The sequence below is a fragment of the Mytilus edulis genome, chromosome 10 (assembly GCF_963676685.1).
Source record: "Mytilus edulis chromosome 10, xbMytEdul2.2, whole genome shotgun sequence".
In the NCBI taxonomy this organism is placed as follows: Eukaryota; Metazoa; Mollusca; class Bivalvia; order Mytilida; family Mytilidae; genus Mytilus; species Mytilus edulis.
Genome location: NC_092353.1, coordinates 1,433,577 through 1,460,699, shown reverse-complemented (window position 1 = coordinate 1,460,699; position 27,123 = coordinate 1,433,577). Strand labels below are relative to the sequence as shown.

General features: G+C 33.4%; 1 protein-coding gene across 1 annotated transcript in view; it reads right to left on the bottom strand.

Moving 5' to 3' along the window:
* The window catches only part of LOC139493119 (activating signal cointegrator 1 complex subunit 3-like), a 221,832-nt gene that overhangs the window by 188,604 nt on the left and 6,105 nt on the right, over positions 1–27,123 (bottom strand). The window contains exons 2-25 of the mRNA XM_071281281.1: positions 24,686–24,933; positions 21,684–22,101; positions 21,084–21,228; positions 20,497–20,602; positions 19,950–20,005; positions 17,262–17,380; positions 16,111–16,255; positions 15,413–15,538; positions 14,494–14,694; positions 13,952–14,092; positions 13,212–13,376; positions 12,446–12,602; positions 11,665–11,756; positions 11,157–11,291; positions 10,647–10,838; positions 9,440–9,664; positions 7,791–7,910; positions 7,354–7,518; positions 6,563–6,649; positions 5,991–6,167; positions 4,465–4,690; positions 3,806–3,960; positions 871–969; positions 30–198 (exon numbers count right to left, since the gene is read on the bottom strand). Coding sequence (XP_071137382.1) covers positions 30–198; positions 871–969; positions 3,806–3,960; positions 4,465–4,690; positions 5,991–6,167; positions 6,563–6,649; positions 7,354–7,518; positions 7,791–7,910; positions 9,440–9,664; positions 10,647–10,838; positions 11,157–11,291; positions 11,665–11,756; positions 12,446–12,602; positions 13,212–13,376; positions 13,952–14,092; positions 14,494–14,694; positions 15,413–15,538; positions 16,111–16,255; positions 17,262–17,380; positions 19,950–20,005; positions 20,497–20,602; positions 21,084–21,228; positions 21,684–22,101; positions 24,686–24,920 — 3,856 coding nt within the window. The 5' untranslated portion in view covers positions 24,921–24,933. The remainder of the gene's footprint in view (positions 1–29; positions 199–870; positions 970–3,805; positions 3,961–4,464; positions 4,691–5,990; positions 6,168–6,562; positions 6,650–7,353; positions 7,519–7,790; positions 7,911–9,439; positions 9,665–10,646; positions 10,839–11,156; positions 11,292–11,664; positions 11,757–12,445; positions 12,603–13,211; positions 13,377–13,951; positions 14,093–14,493; positions 14,695–15,412; positions 15,539–16,110; positions 16,256–17,261; positions 17,381–19,949; positions 20,006–20,496; positions 20,603–21,083; positions 21,229–21,683; positions 22,102–24,685; positions 24,934–27,123) is intronic.

Genomic DNA, 27,123 nt, shown 5'->3' with positions numbered 1-27,123 from the left:
TCTAGTTACAATACACTATATATAGCTACCTGTATGGGGAGGGTGTCTCTCTGGTAGTATTAAATGCTGGAATGATATTGGACACATGAACTGTGACCCCAACCATCTGTCTGATATAGCCCTAACATAGTATTGCGTAGGTAGTGGTTCAAATATAGGTATGGTAAATACTAAGTTCTGAACTTCTCCTGTTTGAACCTAAAACATTGAAAATTAAGATTTTACATTTCTCCTTTTTGTACCTGCAATATAGAAAGAGATTAAATTCTGAATTTCTCATGTTTGTGCATACAATATTATTAAGGGAGTTGGCTTCTCAGTTTCAAAATAATTAACTTTTCAAAACACTAGCATATATTGATAGGGGATTAATAAATCAATCAAAAGAGCAAATATAATTAGGTTGGATATATTTAGAATATCTCTTCATACTGATTTTTCCGGATTGTAAAAGAAACATAAATAGTGTAAAGGAGAGCTCAAGATACGATAATTTCGAAAGAAACAGAAGGGAAATGTGTAAAAAAGTGTTTAAAGCCAATCTGTTCATTTGTGCAACTCCTTCTCATCAATCTCAGTAAGATTTGTTGGGGTTTTTTCCACACAATAAAAACAAACTGAATGATGTGAGGGAATGTCACTCTGGTCAACCCCATAGGGGATTGACGGCTTGAAGCCGACTTTCCCCAATAACATACCTTTTTTTTATTTAACAGAAAGTATTCAGAATGGTAAATGTTGTTTTTGATGGGATCCTTCCCTTTTATCAACTATAACATACCTGTTTCTTGTCAAACAGGAAATATTCAGAATTGTACATGTGATTATAACTGGGATCCACCACCAAAATTAAGTATATAGATAACATACCTGTTTCTTGTTCAGCAGGAAGTATTCAGAATGGTAAATGTGATTATTGTCTGGGTCCTCCACCCAAATCCAAAATGGTTCTGAACTGGTACCATGAACCTGTAAAAAGACACCATGAAAAGTCATTTTTATGAGAAGGAACATACAAAATTATGAGTCTAAGGTACACTATGAATAATGGGACACACATTCTATTTGACGGGTGTCCTCTATATTTTTGAAATGATTTTTCTTTTCTTAAAATAAGAAAATGTGTTTAATATGCATAAATAAAGATGCTGGTTATTATTGAATTGTGTGTTGAAATTCTTACTTTAAGTTTCACAAAATTTAAACAACAAGTGAAACTGCGAGCTACTGCTCACTGATGATACCCCCGCCGCAAGTGGATAATATTAATAGTGTAAAAATATGCAAGTGTTTGATAAACAGGAAGTTGTCGAGTGATGAATCTGAAAACGCATCACACGGTATAGCTGACTTATGTAAACCCTGAAACCTAATTTCAGAAATCCTTGTATTGTAGTTACTGAGAAAAATGTGACGAAAATTTTCAACTTGGCTGTCATGTGTAAAATCAAACAAGTGTTCGGTAAACAGGAAGTTGTCATGTGATAAATCTGAAAACTTATCACAGGGTATAGCTGACTTATATTAACCCTGAAATCAAATTTCAGAAATCCCTGTATTGTAGGTCCTGAGAAAAATGTGACGAAAAATATTCATGGGATGGACGGCCTGATGGACTGACAGGAGGAAGGAAGGATGGACAGACAAAGGTAAAACAGTATACCCCCTTTTTTTAAAGCGGGGGTATAATAAAGCTGGGTTATAATTATCAACCAGGTGCTCCCCAGGGCGCAGCTTTATATGCCGGCAGAGGTCGAACCCTGAACAGTTGGGGCAAGTATGGACAAAACATTCAAGCGTGATACAGCTCTGAATTTGGATTGTGATCAAATTTTTGACATTACATGGGGTTTTTTTTACACAAAACAAATGTCAAGATTTTACAAATCAATTAAAGATTTCTTCTTCAAACTTTTTAAATCTAAAATTAAATAGTTGACACAGCATAGGTTTCTGACACAGAATGAATGTGGTCTAATGAACTTAAAAGTTTTTTTTTGCCTTTGAGCAATTCACTATGCTGTTGAATATTAATCCTCTCAAAAAAATGTTTGAAGAAATTTTCTTTTTATTTATGAAATCTGAAATGAAAAAAATTTAACCCCCCCCCCCCCCCCCCTTACTGAATGGTAAAGATTAGTTGGTAGTTAAAAATAGAAAATGACATCATAGTCATGTCTGGCAAATGTCCAACATACATTATCTAAAAACATTTTAAATAAGATAAGGAAAAAAGCTTCATCAGCAACATTTTATATTGGCAAATTTCCAATGAAGTTATTTACATAAAGTTATTGGAAAATAAAAATAGAAAATGACATCATAGTCATGTCTGGCAAATTTCCAACATATATTATCAACTACTATTCTATACAAAGAAAGATAACTCCAATTGAAAATTAATTGCTATTGCACAATATTGTGCAATTAGATATTTCTTGCTATTGTGCAATACTGTGCAATTGAAAATTTCTTGCTATTGCACAATACTTGATATGGAATCCTGACTTGAAAACTGGGCCCATAATCAAAAATCAAAGTACATATTTAGATAAAGCATATCAAATAAGCCCAAGAATTTAATTTTTGTTAAAATCAAACTTAGTTTAATTTTGGACCCTTTGGACCTTAATGTAGACCAATTTGAAAACTGGACCAAAAATTAAGAATCTACATACACAGTTAGATTTGGCATATCAAAGAACCCATATATTCAATTTTTGATGAAATCAAACAAAGTTTAATTTTGGACCCCCATTTGGACCAACTTGAAAACTAGGCCAATAATTAAAAATCTAAGTACATTTTTAAATTCAGCATATCAAAGAACCCCAAGGATTCAATTTTTGTTAAAATCAAACTAAGTTTAATTTTAGACCCTATGGACCTTAATGTAGACCAATTTGAAAACGGGACCAAAAATTAAGAATCTACATGCATAGTTAGATTCCGCATATCAAAGAACCCCAATTATTCAATTTTTGATGAAATCACACAAAGTTCAATTTTGGACCCCTTGGGCCCCTTATTCCTAAACTGTTAGGACCAAAACTCCCAAAATCAAACCCAACCTTCCTTTTATGGTCATAAACCTTGCGTTTAAATTTCATAGATTTCTATTTACTTATACTAAAGTTATGGTGCAAAAACCAAAAATAATGCTTATTTGGGCCCCTTTTTGGCCCCTAATTCATAAACTGTTGTGTACCTCAACTCCAAAAATCAATCCCAACCTTCCTTTTGTGGTCATAAACCTTGTGTTAAAATTTCATTGATTTCTATTTACTTATACTAAAGTTATTGTGCGAAAACCAAGAATAATGCTTATTTGGCCCTTAATTCCTAAACTGTTGGGACCAAAACTCCCAAAATCAATCCCAACCTTCCTTTTGTGGTCATAAACCTTGTGTCAAAATTTTATAGATTTCTATTCACTTAAACTAAAGTTATAGTGCGAAAACCAAGAAAATGCTTATTTGGGCCTTTTTTGGCCCCTAATTCCTAAAATGTTGGGACCAAAACTCCCAAAATCAATCCCAACCTTCCTTTTGTGGTCATAAACCTTGTGTTAATTTCATTGATTTCTATTCACTTTTACTAAAGTTAGAGTGCGAAAACTAAAAGTATTCGGACGACGACGCAGGACGACGATGCCAACGTGATAGCAATATCCGACCAAAAAATTAAAATTTTTGCGGTCGTATAAAAATGTAATTTACCTAATATACATAGTGATTAAGAAATTGACAAAACCTTGACATTGATCCATAAACTACAAAAAGTCAAATTATTTAAATCACAATACCTTATCATCCCATTTAAACTCTGGTGTGATTGTCAGCCTCACTCTGAGAACTGTTCTTGTGATTGGTTGTATGCTGGCTTCAAGGTCAAGGGCAGGTAACTGATTGACACATTTCTTAATGGTGGATCCCATCCTCACATGATGTACCATGTGACCTATAAATATCAGTTTTCCTTTGAATGAGTTTAGTTCCAATATGAGCATCAACAGAATGCAAGACGTTATTTCTTACCTTTATCAGAGAACATCTGTATTCATAATGTCCAAACCTTGATACAAGTAAAACATTTTTTTTCAATAACAACTATCAACTAGTTGGACAGCAATTAAACATTAGAATTGCTATAAAACAACAAGTCAACCATTCAATAAAGATTTTTCAAAGCCTATTGAAAAGGTATAAGTGATGAAAAGCTAAAGTGCTTTCTTGTTCTCAGGCATTTATCAGTTTATTCTCTCAATAATAATATAAAACTTGACTGACTTTTTTATCTCTTCATAGCTAAATAATTTCATTGGTTGATTAACTTTCTTTGAATGTATATGTGATAAAGAAAAACCTACAATACGACATTAACAGTATGTTCCTGTCTGTGCAAGCTTCCTCTCATTCTATAAAAGTCTAATTATTCAAGTTAATATTGAAATTTTTATATTACCAATTTCTTTATGATCCATCTCCTTCAGTTTATCAATTGTTAACTTTTTGTCTTCAATTTTTTTCAGTATTTCCTGTGATAAGGTAGGAAACTGTCTGAGAGGATTCTCAAATCCCCAAAGTCTTTTGTCTATTGTCTTACAGAGGTTTAACAAACGGCCAGCCATTATAGGCCAACTTTTCTTCAGACATATCTCAAATAAAGCTCTCATAATTCTTCCTGCATTCTGAAAAGAGAAGGATACACACAAATTTAAATTTGAATGAAGCTACATGTATGATTACTTATCTGTTCATACTGATCATGTCATTCTTTTTGAAGTTCTATCTATCTATAAAAGTTTTCAAGATAATAGGTGAACATTGTCATTAGAGGACAATTACTCCAATAAGGTTCAGTAATGTGACATATTTGTAGATCTTGTTTTGCTGACTAATTTTGCTTTATAAAGTTTCAAGAAAAAAGACCAAAATTTCAAAACAGTAAAATTCTTCATGTAAGGGCAATAACTCCTTAAAGAAGTTGTGTGACAGATTTAATAAAAATACACAGAGGGAAGATCTCATCATTTTGAACATTTTTTTATTCTTTCCAAGACAATGGACAAGACTTTTGTAACCACTGTTTGATTTTTAGCCATGTCTTCAATCTTGGTTGACTACATAATGGTAATCAATGATGATTTTGGCAAAGTGTGATAAGTTTTTATCATTATTATTTGTAGAAGGTCAGGTAACAACAACACTAAGGAATGCTCCAGTAATTAAGATCGACATGTTTCAGTGGTTTAATTTGTTTAATCATTATTATGTTAAGTGAACAAGAAGATGATGAGTGAGGAATGAGAAAATGCGTTTTGAAGTATATCATGCACTAATTTTTGGAAATATCAAGGGACAAAAAGGCTGGTCACACATACAGACAAGGGTAAAACAGTATACACAAAGTACTTCATGTTGGGTATTATAAAATTAAAATAGAAATCGACTATAACTCACCTGTGCTACATAAGCCTGGTCAGATACCAGTGAAAAGCTATCTACACTCTGCCTAGATATGAAGGCCTGCATTAAAATATCAACTCACCTGGGCTACATAAGCCTGGTCAGATACCAGTGAAAAGCTATCTACACTCTGCCTAGATATGAAGGCCTGCATTAAAATATCAACTCACCTGGGCTACATAAGCCTGGTCAGATACCAGTGAAAAGCTATCTACACTCTGCCTAGATATGAAGGCCTGCATTAAAATATCAACTCATCTGGGCTACATAAGCCTGGTCAGATACCAGTGAGAAGCTATCTACACTCTGCCTAGATATGAAGGCCTGCATTAAAATATCAACTCACCTGGGCTACATAAGCCTGGTCAGATACCAGTGAGAAGCTATCTACACTCTGCCTAGATATGAAGGCCTGCATTAAAATATCAACTCACCTGGGCTACATAAGCCTGGTCAGATACCAGTGAAAAGCTATCTACACTCTGCCTAGATATGAAGGCCTGCATTAAAATATCAACTCACCTGGGCTACATAAGCCTGGTCAGATACCAGTGAGAAGCTATCTACACTCTGCCTAGATATGAAGGACTGCATTAGAATGTTAACTTTGCCATACGTATTCTCTACACCACCAGGAACCTGCATCACACAGGTTTCACTCATAAGCTCCTCTAATTCTGTCATTTCATCGTCTCTGACCTACAAACATAGTTATATGTTATATTTCTTATATACAGTACTTCAAACTTAAACAATTTGTCTTCAGATTGGTCTAACAAGTTACAGAGTGATTAAAAACTGAAACTTTTGAGTCCACTCACAAAGATACCCCCTATGCACACCCTAAGGTAGTGATCGAAAACTATGTAAAATTTAAATAAATATCTGCCTGGCTGTTTAGAAGAAAATTGGCTTCTAAATTTTGAAATCACAAATATTAAAGAAAACAAATTTGATTATCTCCCCTTTGACATGAACAGAGTTATATAATTCATAACAGTGTTTTCAAAGTAAAGTTCCTAAAACATTTATTAACACTTAAAGTAACAACAATAATGAACATGTGTGACTTGCCTAAATTAAGAAATAGTTACCTTAATCTGATCAAATTCTTGAGCTTTAGACACAACAGCCACTACATCAGCTTCTGTCATAATTGTCTTAAGGTTCTCGTTTATCACCTGTAAAAATCACAATATATCATCATGTTATATACTTTGAGATTAATCTCATTACTTGTAAGACATTCAATAACACAGATATCTATTACACAGAATTCTATTACACAGATTTCTATTACACAGATATCTATTACACAGAATTCTATTACACAGATATCTATTACACAAAATTCTATTACACAGAATTTAATCAGAATTCTATCTTTTAGTTTTTGTGATCAATTATAGTGAAGTACCTTGTTCTGAAATTCTCATTTCTGTGCAAATTTGATGTTAATTCTTGTTATTTCAATAACAAAGAAGTTGGAGTTTAAGTTCTCTAAAACACTGGTCTATCCCCACCATATTTCCTTGTCCAGTCAGGAACCTTTTCAGTGGAAGCTTTAAGTTATTTTTTAGTAATTTATTTTGTACTTGAGGTTATTTGGTGTATATCAGTTGGTTTTTTTTATAGTCTCTCTTAATTCATTCACTGCTTTTATGGACTTAAGCTGATTTGTCTGTTTAAGATGCCTCTGACTATTTTTATGTCCCTATGTAGCTGTCTCATTGATGCATGCCAAACCTTCACATTTATTCATAATTATAATCAAATTATCAAAAGCTTTCTTAAAATTTAGAGACCAAAAAGTCCACTCTAGCAAGAACAAGGGTTGATGAACACAATACCTCTACTGTTTCAATTTTGATATAGAATACAATACCTCTACTGTATCATATTTAATGTAGAAATGACTGGCAATTCTTCCCAGGTCTGTTGATGCAAAGTATCCAGTCCTCTCATCAAACCGGACCATCTGAGCTTTATCTAGTTTACGTCCAGCAGCTGTTATCAATTCCCTTCTGTAGGCCTCTAACATTGGGTCAGTCTAAAAAAATCTTATAATTAGAAAGCAAAAATGCAAGTGGGATTTTGTGCTTATATGAAATAATACACCATGTTCTGTTTTACCAGAACAAGAAAACATCCTGTTTTGGACCTTTGAAGAAGAAAATGATATGGTTTGTTTATCTTTTTGGCTAATGCCATTAGCATATGCCAGATTATCACTATACTCGGCTGGGAAAACCCCATTCTCATTCCAGTAGCTTCAGATGGAAGATTATCACACAAAAAGATCAAGGCAAATTAAGAATATACCTCAGCCATGTTGTAGTTTATTCCATAGGCCAATGGATTACACCTCATTCTAACATAGAGATAGGTATAACTCAACCACTTCACTGCTTCTTCTATATTAGTAACTGTTCCTAGAGATATCTGTAAAACAAAATAAATATAATCATGCATTGAAACCTGTAAAAATAAAGTTAAACCAATTAATTCATGTTAATTTTGAGCATTTACATGAAGAAATAACTTAAAACCACAAAAATGAACAGAAGGATGATTGGTTTGAGTGATTGATTGGTTTTTAAAGCCATCTTTCAACACTATTGAGCTATGTTTTGGCTGTCAGTTTTCATTGATGGAGGAAGCCAGAGTACTCAGAGAGGACTACATACCTCCCATAGTAAAACTGACAATTCTAGTCAATGAAGATTTGAAATTAAGCACACCTGCCACATGTGGGATTTGAATGCACATTCTCCATTTCGACAGGCTAGTAGTGATACATAAGTTGATTATTTAGACCACTCATATTGGTTTGAGGGCTTTTAATTATAAAGTCTAAAGAAATCAACTAGGATTTGAAACATTGCAGCTGATTCAACTTTCTTTTGTTTAAATATCTCAAGTTCAGGTTTTCTTATTTAAATTTGTCTGTAAGTAAATTTCTTTCATTTTTAAGATGGAAATCATTGAGTTTTCAGATTCCAGTCTTACGCATGCTATTTTTAACAGATGTCAACCATTTGTTATTTGTCAATAAACAAGCATTTTATGAATTATGTGTTTTTTATAATTAATGTTGTGTACTTTGAACCCACAAAATACCGTAAATAGGGTTATTTGGTTGTAGTTTTATTTTGGTTTATTTGGTGCCTACAATGAAAGTTCCAAAATTAAACACACGAACATAAATCAAACACTAAAAATTGAAACGCCAAAATCGCTTACTGGTACATGTACAACAATATCGTTATCTTAATTTTTAGGGAAACATTTTATATTATTATATCTTCCGTATATTTACTACAATTCAATACATAGCCAAATCTGCAAATAAAGATCTGGTATAATAATTATTTGACAACATTTCTATCAATCTTTAATTAATAGCCAATTTCCGGAAATTGTTAAACACAACTTGAATTTTTATTCACGTATGTCATAAATATGCCAAGCTACAGCTGATTGAACGCCGTTGTACTGCCAGAGGCATAAGGGTTAAAATTTAAATCCTTGGTCGGCAATAGATTAACATGTACTGCATTAGAGATCATTAAAATTTATTTCATAGAATATTTGTAGATAATTAATAATCTATTAAAAAGGTAATTTGAATCTGCAAGATTGTATTTTTATTTTTATAGCTTCGAACCGTGTTAAAAGGAATTAATTGCAGTTGCATCCGTATCCGATTCCTTCATTGTGTTAACTCTGTTGTGTGTCTAGTTTGAGAAATTTAATAATAGTTTGTCAATTAAAGGTTAAATAAAGGAAAATATGAATGAGCTTGCCACTACTATTGTTCCAAAATTAAACATATCAAATGGAAGAAGCACCAAAATTACACACACAATTCGAGACAAAACCGCCAAAATATCCTGACGCCAAAATTTACCAATTTACGATAGCTGTTACCATAACTGACATGTTGGTGAAAAGGTTTATAGAAACATTACCTCAGCATTAAGGTTGTCTGTCAGACTGTTTATAAACTGACTTTCTATTGGATTCTGTCTGGTCATGAGTGAGAGGTAGTGTGACAGTTTATCATGAGCTGTTATGATGGTACCCGCTCCAAACTTGTCATACTGTGGACGTCCTGCTCTACCAAATATCTGCATCACATCTAGGATTCCAAGGTCAACAAAAGAACCTTTCTTAGCATCATAAATTTGTGTGCCCTAAAAGAAATAGGATTGTAAGAAATACCATGTCTTCCTTCACTTATCTAATTAAAAATTATCAATGACATCTTTGATAAAACCAAATCTCCTATAATTAAGGAGCTCAACCCTTTAGTCTAGTGGATATTTTGATTTCTATTGACATTACATAGAGAACAAAAAATGAATTATGATATCTAAAATAGAGATATTTAAGTGGAAATGAATTAAACTAAAGCAATTTACAAACATTATAAATGTCGAAGTGAATGAAAACATGTGACGTCCACCTGTATTTTTGTCTATCTGATGAGTTAAGCCTTTTTCAACTGATTTTTATAGTTCGTTCTTATGTTGTACTGTTATACCACTGTCCCAGGTTTTGGGAGGGTTGGGATCCAGCTAACATGTTTAACCCTGCCACATTATGTATGTATGTGCCTGTCCCAAGTCAGGAGCCTGTAATTCAGTGGTTGTCGTTTGTTTATGTGTTACTTATTTGTCTTTTGTTCATTTTTTGTACATATATAAGGCCATTAGTTTTCTTGTTTAAATTGTTTTACATTGTCATTTTGGGGTCTTTTATAGCCGACTATACAGTATGGGCTTTGCTCATTGTTGAAGGCTGTACAGAGACCTATAGTTGTTAACCTCTGTGTCATTTGGGTCTCTTGCGGAGAGTTGTCTCATTGGCAATCAACCACATCTTCTTTTTATATATTTAATCCACATAAAGCCCAAAAAACTTCTCAAAAAGAAGACCAGTAGGATAATAACTGTCAAATACGTTCATGGATGTAACTGTACAGTCAATGTATAATTCAAACCATCAAAAGTGTTCATATGATGCCTTCATTGGTATAGTCATGACCCAATTCATTTTAAAGTAATGATGTATGATTGCCAATGAGACAAATATCCACTAGAGAACAAAGATGAAGGATGAACAATATTCTTAGATCTGATCTCCAATGAGATGTAGTTATACTCTATAACATACCTTAATAATTACAGCATGAGCAGGTAGATTAACTCCCCAGGCAAGAGTGGCAGTACAAACTAAACATTTAATTAGTCCTGCTGCAAAGTATTTCTCTACAATGTTTCTGTCCTGACGTAACATACCAGCATGGTGAGTGGCAAAGCCATCAGGAAATAAATCTTTCAGCTGTTTATTACGTGATTTCATTGTCTGGAATTAACAAAAATATTGATAATTTTTAACAAGGAAATTAACAAACCTACCACTAAATCGTCAAATCAATTTTACATAACTTCTCCTGAGATTCACATTTTCATCATTTCAAAAAGATAAAAACTTAACTTTAAAATTATGTCATTGAAAATATTTTATGTAAAAGCTAAATTTAAACTCCAAGAAAATCATATACTCTTTTGATTTTGATTTTGATTATATATATATGTGTGCTTGCTATTTAAACTTAAAAATAATCAAATCTACTATTTCCCCATGTGATCATTTTTTCCAGAGTTTCTGTTTTGTACTTACAGTTTTCTGTGCCTCTCCGTATTGTCTAGACTGTTCTGGTAAGAAGAAACCAATCTCATTCTTATTCTTTGCCATATCACGTAGAACCATAGCTGTTCTCACGGTATCATTCCTAGCATGCACAAATACCATCGTCTGAAAAATAGTGTACACATATATGTTTAAGAGAGAGAAAACTTGCTAATTAAACTTGTACTTTACCACTTTCATTACAAAGATGCATAGACAAAAAAGTTGCATTTAATCATAATAAAAACAAAAATACAAATACAGAAATTGCACCCTTTTTTTAAAAGTCTCAGGAAATGTCTAAAAGGTCCTAATTGAAACCTAGAAGACTATGTAAAAATACTGCTTACAAGTAGGATCTAGAAAACGATCACAAACCTCTTTGAAATTGAACAATGTGTGGTATTTTCTTTCACCAACTTGGTCTCCTAATTGCATTAAAAGCCCTTATGAAATGATATTCAGAAATAATGTTGTAATTCTTTGGCCTGTAAGTTACCTGATACCCTTGTCGGACTTGTTCCAGTACTTTTTCATAACAAACTGTATTCATCTCTTGTAACTGCTGTACTCTGTTGGTAGCCTTGACACCTGTAAATGTTAATAACTGTGGGTTATAACTGATTGTTGATGTTTAACACCACTTTCAGCACCATTGCCTTTTATTGTGTCTACCAATTTTTAATGGTAGAAGAAGCCAGAGTGCATGGAGTTTAATGCTCCACAGTAGATTATCAAAATGTGGACTTGTTCATTAGATGTATGAAATATTTGCACTAGAGATAACTATAAATAGAGGATAAACATGAGTGTCAAGTTGACAAATTTATGCAAACGTGTGTTTTAGCTAATTAAGCAATTCAGATAAAAGTGTCCATTATTCAAAGATTGATTTAAAGGAATATTAGTATCTGGGACAAGAGAGAAAGATGAAAATGAAAAATCCTGGCAAACAGGTTGGCCCCAGAAATTATAAAATGGTGAATATACAAAACCTGGCAAACAGGTTGGCTCAAGATATTACAAAATGGTGAACAGGTTGGCTCAGAAAATTACAAAATGGTGAACATACATAACCTGACAAACATGTTGGCCCCAGAAATGACAAAATGCATCATTTAGGTTTGGTTGGTTATCAGAATAATTTGTATGGTACATGTGTCTTTAAAGGTGATTTGATTTACAAACAACAAATTTAAAAACAATATTTTTAGTTGATAAGTCAATTCATTTAAATATTACGTTACTCCTGGTCGAGTATTTACATATAAAATGCTTACCAACAAATGTCTGGCTCAATGGGACTGGTCTAAACCTGCCATCAAAGAAGAAGAGACCTTGGTATGGATTGACATGTAAAAATCTAGCCACATCTAAATAATTTGGAAGAGTGGCTGACAGTCCTATAATTCTGATCATGTTTTGGCTACTTTCAACCTGAAATATAAATTAAATACTGTGCTACATTTCATATATATATATTTTGAAATTTCTTTATAGTTTCTGTAAAGTATTTAATAAAAGGGTTTTACTAGATTGAGGAAAACTATCCTTTTTAGTTTTTTTGTATGGTTGAGATCTCATAAAAATGTTTAAACCTGCTGCATTTTTGCGCCTGTCCCGAGTCAGGAGCCTCTGGGCCTTTTTTAGTCTTGTATTATTTTTAATTTTAGTTTCTTGTGTACAATTTGGAGTTTAGTATGACATTCATTATCACTGAAGTTATATATTTGTTAGGGGCCAGCTGAAGGACTCCTCCGGGTGCGGGAATTTCTCGCTGCATTGAAGACCTGTTGGTGACCTTCTGCTGTTGTCTTCTCTATGGTCTGGTTGTTGTCTCTTTGACACATTCCCTATTTTCATTCTCAATTTTTTATGTGTTAAATTTTGTTTACAATTTCTGGGAGTCAAGCTCCAAACTTCTACAATATTATATTACAGTTTGCTATTCACTATTTATATTATAATCTGTATCATCTCTTCAATAGTAATCAGTTTGTTTACAGCATCCTTTAACTTTAAGTAAAACTTTCTATGAATAAATACCTGTCTTATAGTTCTGGCCACTAAACTTTCTATAACAGCTCCTCTGTCATCGTGGAGCAAATGGACTTCGTCAATGATTAACAGTTTTACCAGTTGTGCCAGAGCCACATCTCCCGTACTTTTCCTAGTGACAACATCCCATTTCTCTGGTGTTGTTACCATCATCTGTTCAAAATAAAGACTTTTTATCAGTTGAAGGCAAAAATTATTCTGCTCTGACAGAAAATTAAGATACATAAACAGCTGGAAAGCCAACTCAATTTTGAGCGAGTTTGTTTCTATATAGTTCATAGATCCACAAATAGAAAAAAGGAATTCTAATTTCTCAAAAAAAAGATCTTCATGTTTGGTTTTTTTTTCCAATTCTGAGTCATTTCAAATTTTAAACAGCTGACACAATCAATAAAGCTACTATGTTGATACAATTTTGTTCCCCTCCCAACTTGTTGGATATCATATTTGCTTATTGTTTATTGTTTTGTACATAAACCATGCTGTTTGTTTTCTTTTTTTTAATTGTTTTATAGTTGTAATTTTGGGGCCTTTTACAGCTGACTATGTTATGGTTATAGCTTATTGTTAAAGGCTGTATAATAAACTGCAATTATTTTACTTCTACATCATTTGATTTTTTGTGGACAGTTGTCTCATTGGTAATCATACCACATCTTCTTAATTCTATATTTGTTATAATCCACCAGGAGGATGACAGGTAAGGCATGGTACAATAATTATTTTACCTGTGTTTTCAGGATTTCTGCCTTTGTTAGAGACATATCTCCAGTCAACTCTCTCACAGATATACCCAAGGGTTCCAACCGACTACCGAAGTTTCTCACCATCTCAGCTGCCAAGGCCTTCATTGGAGCCACATATATGATCTATAAAACAGTGAAAATTTAAGCAAAATGTCAGAAATTAATGGTAGATGCAAGTATCAACCAACTTTTGTAAGAAGTTAGATGGCTGTCTTATATCAAATTGAAGTGTATATGATAATGCATCACAATCATAGATAAGAGTCTGTATAATATTGAATTCAATAGAAATCATTTTCACTTAAAAATACTTGTTTATATATTTGGATAAGAACTGACAATATGATGAAGTTCAATTGAGGCAAACACAAATTAAATTTATTTTCTGGAAATTTTTCGGTTCCTTCATCTTGTTTAAAAGATTTTAATACATATATTGTCTATCTGTTGATATATAGACTTTTGTGAAAATTTTACGGCAAAATATTTTCATTCGAATTGTGAACCTTTTTCTCCAATCTTACTTTGAATTCATCCTTCTTGATGACCCCTTGAGAGATGTGTTGTTTTATTTCATGTAGAATGGTTAACATAGCGATGTTAGTTTTACCAGCTCCCGTGGGGGCACAGATCAGCAGGTTCTCGTTAGTTTTGTAGGCGGCTGGGAATACAACGGTCTGGATACGATTCAATTCCTTCGTCCCTTTGAAGGCTATCTGGCCAATCTGTAAATTTATTATAATCAAGTTTATTCTGACCAATAATAAAATAATTCACAAAATATATCAAGCTCTGAACTTAAAACCAACTTTCTTTTACTTCTGACAAAGATGATAAACTTATAAATAGTTCTTTTTTTCTGGTCTAAATTAAATTTGTATTTAGAGAATTTAAAACTTACCTGAAATCCTAAACCCTGATACATAATAATAATACTGTGTAAAATTATAAATTATTTGGAAAATTTATCAATGTGAATAGCAAGACTCTTACTCTGAGTATTGCAATTATAAGAATTATATTCTGATATCTGATACATATATCTGTATAAAGCTTGAAATTGATATAATTTAACTTAATATTTTGGTTCATTCTTCACAATTCTTAATAGAAATGCAAGCAATAATTTCTGGTTTTACCGTAATCTGTTTAATTTTTTCTCCAGTGGAAATTCTAAAGATTGATTTATTTCAGCAAGATATTCTTTTATTAGGGAGAACAGATTTAGCCTGTAATTCAGTGGTTGTTGTTTGTTTATGTGTTACATTGTCATTTCAGGGCCTTTTATAGCTGACTATGCGGTATGGGTTTTGCTCATTGTTGAAGGACATACAGTGACCTATAGTTGTTAATGTCTGTGTCATTTTGGTCTTTTGTGGACATTTGTCTCATACCACATCTTCTTTTTTATATTTATATTAGAAAACTACAATTGCCATCTACCTCATCTAGTTGATCGACTGGTACCCTATTGTTCCCAATGTTAGCTGGTGCCGTTTCTGTGTGTGGTATTATTACTTCTTCATACATTTTATTGCTGTTTCTACGGAAATCTTCTGACAGTGACATCTATAGAAATAAAATAATGTATTCAAACATTTCTAGACAAAAATTTGTTGTGGAAATTTAATTTCGCAAAAAATTGCAATGATTTGTAAGACTTGATGAGAAGAAATATAAATGCTAACATCAACTGTCAACCAAAGTAAGAAGGAATCAAAATAAATTGCTTATAATCAATCCTGTTCTTTCTATACATAAGTCACATAACTCTATCATCACTGATTTACTCAAAATTTTTCTGCTCTGTATTTTTTCCTCCGATTTCAAGTAAATCAAGTTGTTAAGCCAACCTTACACAGAACTTTGGAAACAGTTAAATGTGTAAAATATTATTATTTTTGCTTGTCTTTTCATAGGTTATATTTTTAAGTTTGTTTTTATTGGCCAACACAATAGTGTGCATGTAATTTTACAAGATCTGCAGCACTGCATTATATATCATAAATACATGTAGTTGAAACACTCATTCCTATGCCAGACATGTTTGTGCAGCTGTTTTGTATAGATTGAAAATAATCTATTAAATATAGTGAGGTGTAACATCCTATATAATATCATATTATAGTTTACAGACAAACCTTAACACCAGCAATAAATGCTGATGATTGTCTAGCCTCAGCCATGCTGTCATACACATTGGGATATTTCTCTGGTATTTTATAGTTTCCTCTGTTCTGCTGTATTAATATTGGAGCTGTAGCAGCTGCCAATAGGGCTGCCTCTCTGAAAGTAAATAAGAAAACAATGCACGACTGTTCTTTATTGATAGAATGTCGAGAATATTACTAATTTATTTTTCAAACTGCACTTTTTATTTCTGACTTAATGAAGATACATGTAGTAAGGTATGTGAATGTCAATAGTGCAATCTAACAACAATATATCCTCTCTACCTCCACCTTCCAAAAAACAAAATAAAAAGGTATAAATAACTGCGAGTACTCTCAGATCTGTTCATTGTGTCTTTTTGTGTCAGGTTGTATAAGTACCCGGCCACAGCCATTTGTATTTTTTGTCCATCTGATGAGTTAAGCCTTTTTCAACTGATTTTTATAGTTCATTCTTATGTTGTACTGTTATACCACTGTCCCAGGTTAGGGAAGGGTTGGGATCCCGCTAACATGTTTAACCCCGCCACATTACTTATGTATGCTACTGTCCCAAGTCAGGAGCCTGTAATTCAGTGGTTGTCGTTTGTTTATGTGTTACATATTTGTTTTTCGTTCATTTTTTTACATAAATAAGGCCGTTAGTTTTTCTCATTTGAATTGTTTTACATTGTCTTATTGGGGCCTTTTATAGCTGACTATGGGGTATGGGCTTTACTCATTGTTGAAGGCCGTACTGTGACCTATAGTTGTTAATGTCTGTGTCATTTTGGTCTTTTGTGGATAGTTGTCTCATTGGCAATCATACCACATCTTCTTTTTTATACACTATTAAAAAGGTATGTAACTGTAAATTCAGAATTTGGTTACCATGTTTTTATAAATTTAAAGAAAAATTCATTATTTACTGTTTTGGCAACATTTTGTATCTTAAATGTTCGATTAAAATTTAGAATTGTTATAAAACCAAAACATGTGTTGCTTTTGCAATTTATATTTCAAGTTAGGAATGGATGAGTGTTTACCAAAACAACCACAATTTCAAAAATCTTACACCCAGTTTTTAACCTCTAGCATTGCTCATGCATCACAATTCCAGATTCTTATATGACCTTGTTTACCTTTGCATCCTCATAGTTTTAGGGTCAAAGTTAAATGATTCCATATCGTCAGTTCTCGGTCTATCTCCACGTTTCTCATCCTTTCTCATTTGTTTCATCAGCCTTTTCTCATCTTCAGACTGAAAAAAAATATAAAAAGGTTGAAAATGATCCAGTTATGTTTCTTATATCAATAAAATGAGAATGTGTACCCGGTACATGGGACAAAGATGCCACAGCTTGCATATAACATAATAAAGGAACACAACTCAAGAAGGGTAAAAATAAAGCCACCTATATTCAAATTTGATTTGAGTTTTGTGGTAATGAGCATCGTTTATATATTTTTTATTGCATTTGGTTCAGGAAAACTGAGGGGGAAAAAATGCTGAAAGTAAAAGGCCATAACTCCAGAATGGTAAATGTGACGCCAACCAAATTTAAACATGATCTACATCTGGTGGTAATAAGCATTTTGTAAGTTTCAAAACATTTGGTGGAGGCAAACTATAGTTAGACAATAGAAACAAATTTCGGGACATATATACTTATGGGCACAGGTAACACCTAATGTCCCTAATGCAGCAAGTGATAATCCTTTTTTCTCATTTTTAAGAAATCAGTTAATGTTTTATTTTTTTGGGTTCACAGAATTCAGTACAAATTACTCTTTACATTTCTATGCGACTGTCATACAAGTTAGAGGTTAAGCTAGCAATAAAACCAGGTTTAATTCTCCATTTTCTATTTAAGGAAATGTCTGTACTAAGTCATGAATATGACAGTTGTTTTCCATTCGTTTGAAGTGTTGGAGTATTTGATTTTGCCAAATTGATAAAGGACTTTCCATTTTTAATTTCCCTTGGAATTTGGCATTTTTAGTATTCTACTTTTCACATATTATTCAATTTAAGTAAAATTGTTGGCAACCTGATTACAATTATTAGTAGTAATGGGTATTGCAACCGAAAAACCAACAACAATGAAAAAAGTTACCTCCAACTATGAATCAATAATTCAACTTATTAATTTCAATAAATTTATTAGATGATTTATTTATTGGAGTGTTAACATTCTAAATTTCTTTTAGACCAAAATCATATTTATTCTGTTTAATTCAACCAGATTTATAATAAGATATTGACCACCAGCATGCTGTATATGTTAAGATCTGCAATGTCCTTACCTGGATTGTAACTTGACCACCAGCATGCTGTATATGGTAAGATCTGCAATGACCTTACCTGGATTGTAACTTGACACCCATAAGATCTGCAATGTCCTTACCTGGATTGTAACTTGACACCCATAAGATCTACAATGACCTTACCCTGGATTGTAACTTGACATCCATAAGATCTACAATGACCTTACCTGGATTGTAACTTGACACCCATAAGATCTTCAATGACCTTACCTGGATTGTAACTTGACATCCATAAGATCTGCAATGTCCTTACCTGGATTGTGACTTGACACCCATAAGATCTACAATGTCCTTACCTGGATTGTAACTTGACATCCATAAGATCTGCAATGTTCTTACCTGGATTGTAACTTGACACCCATAAGATGTACAATGTCCTTACCTGGATTGCAACTTGACATCCATTAGATCTGCAATGTCCTTACCTGGATTGTAACTTGACATCCATAAGATCTGCAATGACCTTACCTGGATTGTAACTTGACATCCATAAGATCTGCAATGTCCTTACCTGGATTGTAACTTGACATCCATAAGATCTGCAATGTCCTTACCTGGATTGTAACTTGACACCCATAAGATCTGCAATGACCTTACCTGGATTGTAACTTGACATCCATAAGATCTGCAATGACCTTACCTGGATTGTAACTTGACACCCATAAGATCTGCAATGACCTTACCTGGATTGTAACTTGACACCCATAAGATCTGCAATGACCTTACCTGGATTGTAACTTGACATCCATAAGATCTGCAATGTCCTTACCTGGATTGTAACTTGACACCCATAAGATCTGCAATGTCCTTACCTGGATTGTAACTTGACACCCATAAGATCTGCAATGACCTTACCTGGATTGTAACTTGACACCCATAAGATCTGCAATGACCTTACCTGGATTGTAACTTGACACCCATAAGATCTACAATGACCTTACCCTGGATTGTAACTTGACACCCATAAGATCTGCAATGACCTTACCTGGATTGTAACTTGACACCCATAAGATCTGCAATGACCTTACCTGGATTGTAACTTGACACCCATAAGATCTGCAATGACCTTACCTGGATTGTAACTTGACATCCATAAGATCTGCAATGACCTTACCTGGATTGTAACTTGACACCCATAAGATCTGCAATGACCTTACCTGGATTGTAACTTGACACCCATAAGATCTGCAATGACCTTACCTGGATTGTAACTTTACACCCATAAGATCTGCAACAACCTTACCTGGATTGTAACTTGACATCCATAACATCTACAATGTCCTTACCTGGATTGTAACTTGACATCCATAAGATCTGCAATGACCTTACCTGGATTGTAACTTGACACCCATAAGATCTGCAATGACCTTACCCTGGATTGTAACTTGACACCCATAAGATCTGCAACAACCTTACCTGGATTGTAACTTGACATCCATAACATCTACAATGTCCTTACCTGGATTGTAACTTGACACCCATAAGATCTACAATGACCTTACCTGGATTGTAACTTGACACCCATAGGTTGGTCTACTAAAACCAGCTTCAGTCTTTTCTGAAAGAAAAAAAAATAACAATGTAAAAATCATATATGCAGTCTTCATGAATTCAATACAAGAGTTTGTACCTATCAGTGGAGCAGGAATTACTTCCCCTTCCAGAATAGTTATTGTTAGAATTCTTGTTGCTAGTATTCCAGATTCAATTATAAATCAGATTATTGTAACACATCCAACCATGTAACAAAGCTCAGGGTAACAATCCAACATTGTTTTCATAGTGCTGATGTAAACTCTAATCAATTCTAAATTAAATTGTTCAAATACATTTTCAAATATATAAATCAATTTCTTTAAATGGTATATACTTGGAATTATAATACCAGAGAATATGTTGAGATGCAAAAACATTTAAATAGTTAAACAGTTAATACATTCAAATATTTTTTCTTTATTCATTCAAACCTTGTTTTGATATTATTATTACTATAGAAGCATGTTTGCTCTTATTTTATGTTTGGTCAAAATGAGGGACTATTTTTCTTACTTTTAGCATTCTCTTCTTCCATTAAAGCTGTTTTGATGATTTGTTTTCTGTTCTGGATCAGACTCTGTATCAATTCAAATCTATCAAATCCTAAAAACTCAAATAACTGAAAAACAAAAACATACATCTCAAGATTAGTACCAAAATGGAACATACATTGTAATTGTAGCAATCATGGTAATTAACCATTATTTAAGATGTTTCAGCCACTGGCTTTCTTAGGTTTCTTTATTTTCCTCCTTAACTACATATACGTGTAGTATTACTTATTTCTTTTTGCCACATTTTTTAGAAATTGTTGAAAGAGTTATCATTATTAAAATCAAAAACAATGTTTTCAACATAATTTTTGTTTAATTTTTTCTATTTTATAATGGTGGCACTATTATCTCATGTTTCTGTAAAAATTATGATCCCCTTGTTTGCAAAGAAACACTAGGTATTACTAATTATATGTAAATATTGTTTTAATATTCCATGTCACGTGATAATGTGTTACCCAATAGTTTATTATATCTATATGTAAGGTATAACATTTGGTATTACTACTAATCTGTATGTACTGTTTTGAATGCTTGAATACTTACATCATTCTGTAATTCTGTGTCAGTTTTAGAAGACGTCAAAACATCAAAGACTGTAGAACATAAATCTTCTATTGACAAACCAATGTCTGCCTCGGAGTAATATTTACTCATCTCTGTCTCCAGCCAGGCAGCATCAAATTCTAATCTGTAATATATAAATATCACATTCAAAACCGATAAATCATTTAGTAACATTATACTTGGTTTTATTCTAGTAGCTCACTTGAAAATCTGGCTGATAAGTCATTATCAAAAAGTAAATGCCTTTATTTTATATGTATTGGTTGTCCATCACCCATTCAGAAGAAAGTTCGACAATATTGTTGTTGTTGAAATTAGGGCCTCTATCTGTAAAATGATTTTTAATTTAAGTAAAATAATTATTTCTCTTAGCAAGAACCATTTTGAGCCAATTTTGAGCTATACAGCTCTTCGTCTTTTATTCATAAAATGGTGGGGGGGAATTTTGTTGACTATATATGGAATCACTGAAGCATGACCGCCACTGGTTGTTAACTTCTACGTCATTTGGTCTCCGGTGGAGAGTTGTATCATTGGCAATAATACCACATCTTATTTTTATTATAAAATAAAATATACTTTTCTGATGTTTGTTGTGTTCTTTGTGGTTTCTGTGGAGTTGGTTCTAAATATTTTAAATCTCCTATTGCATTTTTCTCTTCATCGTCATCATCTGTCTCTGACTCTGACAAATCTTGAAACTCTTCAAATTTGGGAAAAGCAAATTTAATCCCTTTCCCAAACTCTTGAACTGTTGCTTCACCGTCCCCCTCCTCTCTATCCTGGTTACCTAGTAACAGTGATGATTCCTCTGGTATCCATGTTACTACTCTGTTAACAAGAATACAGGCTTTAGTAGCAGCAGTGGCAGGAAAAGGTCCAAATATATTTCTAAGTTTGGCTGTTTGTGTTGGTCCAACTTTATCCACATCTTTGAAAACATCAAAGAGAAAGGCTGCACCACTTTCTATTGTTTCTGATGATGCTTCAGATCCAACTATAAATACATATAGTAAGTAAGATTTAAACATGGTGTAGGTATGACTTAAAATATGACTTTTTAAAGTTGTCTGCCAGGATTACCAGTCTTATACTTTTTTTTTGCTAGCCTTTGATTCATTTTCTCATTTATTCAAATTCAACAATTAAAATTTATCTTAAATTTGCTTTACTTCGACTCAGGCCTTTGTTGTCTGTTATCCTTATTTTGGTTCATCTATATGTTTTAGTGTTTAGTGTGACATCCATTTTCACTAAACTAGTTGTTGTTTGTTTATGTGTCACATATTTGTTTTTTTGTTTATTTTTTGTACATAAATTAGGCCTTTAGTTTTGTCATTGTCATTTCGGAGCCTTTTACAGCTGACTATGTGGTATGGGTATTGATTATTGTTGAAGGCTGTACGGTGACCTATAGTTTATAATTTCTGTGTCATTTTGGTCTCTTGTGGAGAGTTGTCTCATTGGCGATCATACCACATCTTCTTTTTTTATAGTACATAGTTTTTTTCAGTGGCTAGCTAAAGCCCTCCTCTTGGTGCGGATTTTTGGCTGTAATGAAGACCCATTGAAGTGACCTCAGGCTGTTTTTTTGTTTTTTGGTTGAGCTATTGTCTCTTTGACACATTCCCAATTTCCATTCTCAAATTTATTTTCTTACCATTGTCTTGGCCCATTTTTAAACACCAATTTTCCTGATTTATTAGTGCACTGACAATTTCTTACCTATATTCTTGGAACATTGAGACAGTTCCTTCAGAGTTTTACTAAGGTCTGTTTTGTCTACAGATGCCTGTTTGTTGTTCTTACCTATATTCTTGGCACATTGAGACAGTTGCTTCAGGGTTTTACTAAGGTCTGTTTTGTCTACAGATGCCTGTTTGTTGTTCTTACCTATATTCTTGGCACATTGAGACAGTTCCGTCAGGGTTTTACTAAGGTCTGTTTTGTCTACAGATGCCTGTTTGTTGTTCTTACCTATATTCTTGGCACATTGAGACAGTTCCTTCAGAGTTTTACTAAGGTCTGTCTTGTCTACAGATGCCTGTTTGTTGTTCTTACCTATATTCTTGGCACATTGAGACAGTTCCTTCAGGGTTTTACTAAGGTCTGTTTTGTCTACAGATGCCTGTTTGTTGTTCTTACCTATATTCTTGGCACATTGAGACAGTTGCTTTAGGGTTTTACTAAGGTCTGTTTTGTCTACAGATGCCTGTTTGTTGTTCTTACCTATATTCTTGGCACATTGAGACAGTTCCTTCAGAGTTTTACTAAGGTCTGTTTTGTCTACAGATGCCTGTTTGTTGTTCTTACCTATATTCTTGGCACATTGAGACAGTTGCTTCAGGGTTTTACTAAGGTCTGTTTTGTCTACAGATGCCTGTTTGTTGTTCTTACCTATATTCTTGGCACATTGAGACAGTTCCTTCAGAGTTTTACTAAGGTCTGTCTTGTCTACAGATGCCTGTTTGTTGTTCTTACCTATATTCTTGGCACATTGAGACAGTTCCTTCAGGGTTTTACTAAGGTCTGTTTTGTCTACAGATGCCCGTTTGTTGTTCTTACCTATATTCTTGGCACATTGAGACAGTTCCGTCAGGGTTTTACTCAGGTCTGTTTTGTCTACAGATGCCTGTTTGTTGTTCTTACCTATGTTCTTGGCACATTGAGACAGTTCCGTCAGGGTTTTACTCAGGTCTGTTTTGTCTACAGATGCCTGTTTGTTGTTCTTACCTATATTCTTGGCACATTGAGACAGTTCCTTCAGAGTTTTACTAAGGTCTGTTTTGTCTACAGATGCCTGTTTGTTGTTCTTACCTATATTCTTGGCACATTGAGACAGTTCCGTCAGGGTTTTACTAAGGTCTGTCTTGTCTACAGATGCCTGTTTGTTGTTCTTACCTATATTCTTGGCACATTGAGACAGTTCCTTCAGAGTTTTACTAAGGTCTGTTTTGTCTACAGATGCCTGTTTGTTGTTCTTACCTATATTCTTGGCACATTGAGACAGTTCCTTCAGGGTTTTACTAAGGTCTGTTTTGTCTACAGATGCCTGTTTGTTGTTCTTACCTATATTCTTGGTACATTGAGACAGTTCCTTCAGGGTTTTACTAAGGTCTGTCTTGTCTACAGATGCCTGTTTGTTGTTCTTACCTATGTTCTTGGCACATTGAGACAGTTCCTTCAGAGTTTTACTAAGGTCTGTTTTGTCTACAGATGCCTGTTTGTTGTTCTTATTTATATTCTTGGCACATTGATCGAGACAGTTCCTTCAGAGTTTTACTAAGGTCTGTTTTGTCTACAGATGCCTGTTTGTTGTTCTTACCTATATTCTTGGCACATTGATCGAGACAGTTCCTTCAGGGTTTTACTAAGGTCTGTTTTGTCTACAGATGCCTGTTTGTTGTTCTTACCTATATTCTTGGCACATTGAGACAGTTCCTTCAGGGTTTTACTAAGGTCTGTTTTGTCTACAGATGCCTGTTTGTTGTTCTTACCTATATTCTTGGCACATTGAGACAGTTCCTTCAGAGTTTTACTAAGGTCTGTTTTGTCTACAGATACCTGTTTGTTGTTCTTACCTATATTCTTGGCACATTGAGACAGTTCCTTCAGAGTTTTACTAAGGTCTGTCTTGTCTACGGATGCCTGTTTGTTGAGATCTGATGTAAGTTTCTCCCAAGTCAATCCCTCTGTCTTTGATTGAGCTATGTGTTGACGTTTGTGTTCATTAGATACAGGCTCTGAATCTGCCTGAGTATACCCAACATCAGTAAATGCTCTGAGGGCACCAGATAATCGTGGTAACTGTTTCATCTTTTCCTCATTTCTACAAAATATTCATTATCAAAACCTTTGCAATAGACATGGTTTTGCAATTGCATAGATAACAAGAGGCTCTCAAGAGCCTGAATCGCTCACCTTAATTCTTTTGGTTAAATCTCTCATCAATGATTATTTTGGCTTTTCAATTTATTTAAATGTTTTTTGGATCGTCCTATTTTCTTCAAAAGCCAAAAAAAATAATCATTTTCTCCTATGTTCTATTTTAGCCATAGGAGCTATGTTTCTTGACATACAAGGAAATAAAATATAAAATTTATACTAGATACTCTGAAACTCATTTAGCCTAAGTTTGGCTGAAATTGATACAGCAGTTTCAAAGGAGAATTTTTTTTAAAGTAAGTCAACATGATGAACAAATTGTGAAAAAAGTCTTTAAAGGGCAATAACTCCTTAAGGGGTCAATTGACAATTTTGGTCAAATTGACTTAATTGAAGATCTTACTTTGCTGAACATTATTGCTGTTTACAGTTTATTTTTATCTATAATTATATTCAAGATAATAAACAAAAACAGCAAAATTTCCTTAAAATTATCAATTCAGGGGCAGCAACCCAACAACAGGTTGTCTGATTCATCTGAAAATTTCAGGGCAGATAGATCTTGACCTGATAAACAATATTACCCAACTTCAGATTTGCTCTAAATGCTTTGGTTTTTGAGTCATAAGCCAAAAACTGCATTTGACCCCTATGTTCTATTTTTAGCAATGGCGACCATGTTTGTTAATAGATCATAACTTAGGATACAATTTACAAACTAGATACCCTAAGGAACATTCAGTTAAAGTTTGGAAGTATTTGGCCCAGTAGTTTCAGAGGAGAAGATTTTTGTAAAAGATTACTAAGATTTACGAAAAATGGTTAAAAATTGACTATAAAGGGCAATAACTCCTAAAGGGGTCAACTGACCATTTCCGTAATGTTGACTTATTTGTAAATCTTACTTTGCTGAACATTATTGCTGTTTACAGTTTATCTCTATCTATAATAATATTCAAGATAATAACCAAAAACAGCAAAATTTCTTTAAAATTACCAATTCAGGGGCAGTAACCCAACAACAGGTTGTCTGATTCATCTGAAAATTTCAGGGCAGATAGATCTTGACCTGATAAACAATATTATCCCATGTCAGATTTGGTCTAAATGCTTTGGTTTTTGAGTTATAAGCCAAAAACTGCATTTGACCCCTACGTTCTATTTTTAGCAATGGCGACCATTTTTGTTGATAGATCACAACTTCGGATACAATTTACAAACTAGATACCCTAAGGAACATTCAGTTTAAGTTTGGAAGTATTTGGCCCAATAGTTTCAGAGGAGAAGATTTTTGTAAAAGATTACTAAGATTTACGAAAAATGGTTAAAAATTGACTATAAAGGGCAATAACTCCTAAAGGGGTCAACTGACCATTTCCGTCATGTTGACTTATTTGTACATCTTACTTTGCTGAACATTATTCCTGTTTACAGTTTATCTCTATCTATAATAATATTCAAGATAATAACCAAAAACAGCAAAATTTCCTTAAAATTACCATTTCAGGGGCAGCAACCCAACAACAGGTTGTCTGATTCATCTGAAAATTTCAGGGCAGATAGATCTTGACCTGATAAACAATATTATTCCATGTCAGATTTGCTCTAAATGCTTTGGTTTTTGAGTTATAAGCCAAAAACTGCATTTGACCCCTATGTTCTATTTTTAGCAATGGCGACCATGTTTGTTGATAGATCAAAAATTCGGATACAATTTACAAACTACATCCCCTAAGGAACATTCAATTAAAGTTTGGAAGTATTTGGCCCAGTAGTTTCAGAAGAGAAGATTTTTGTAAAAGATTACTAAGATTTACGAAAAATGGTTAAAAATTGACTATAAAGGGCAATAACTCCTAAAGGGGTCAACTGACCATTTCCGTCGTGTTGACTTATTTGTAAATCTTACTTTGCTGAACATTATTCCTGTTTACAGTTTATCTCTATCTATAATAATATTCAAGATAATAACCAAAAACAGCAAAATTTCCTTAAAATTACCAATTCAGGGGCAGCAACCCAACAACGGGTTGTCTGATTCATCTGAAAATTTCAGGGCAGATAGATCTTGACCTGATAAACAATATTACCCATGTCAGATTTGCTCTAAATGCTTTGGTTTTTGAGTTATAAG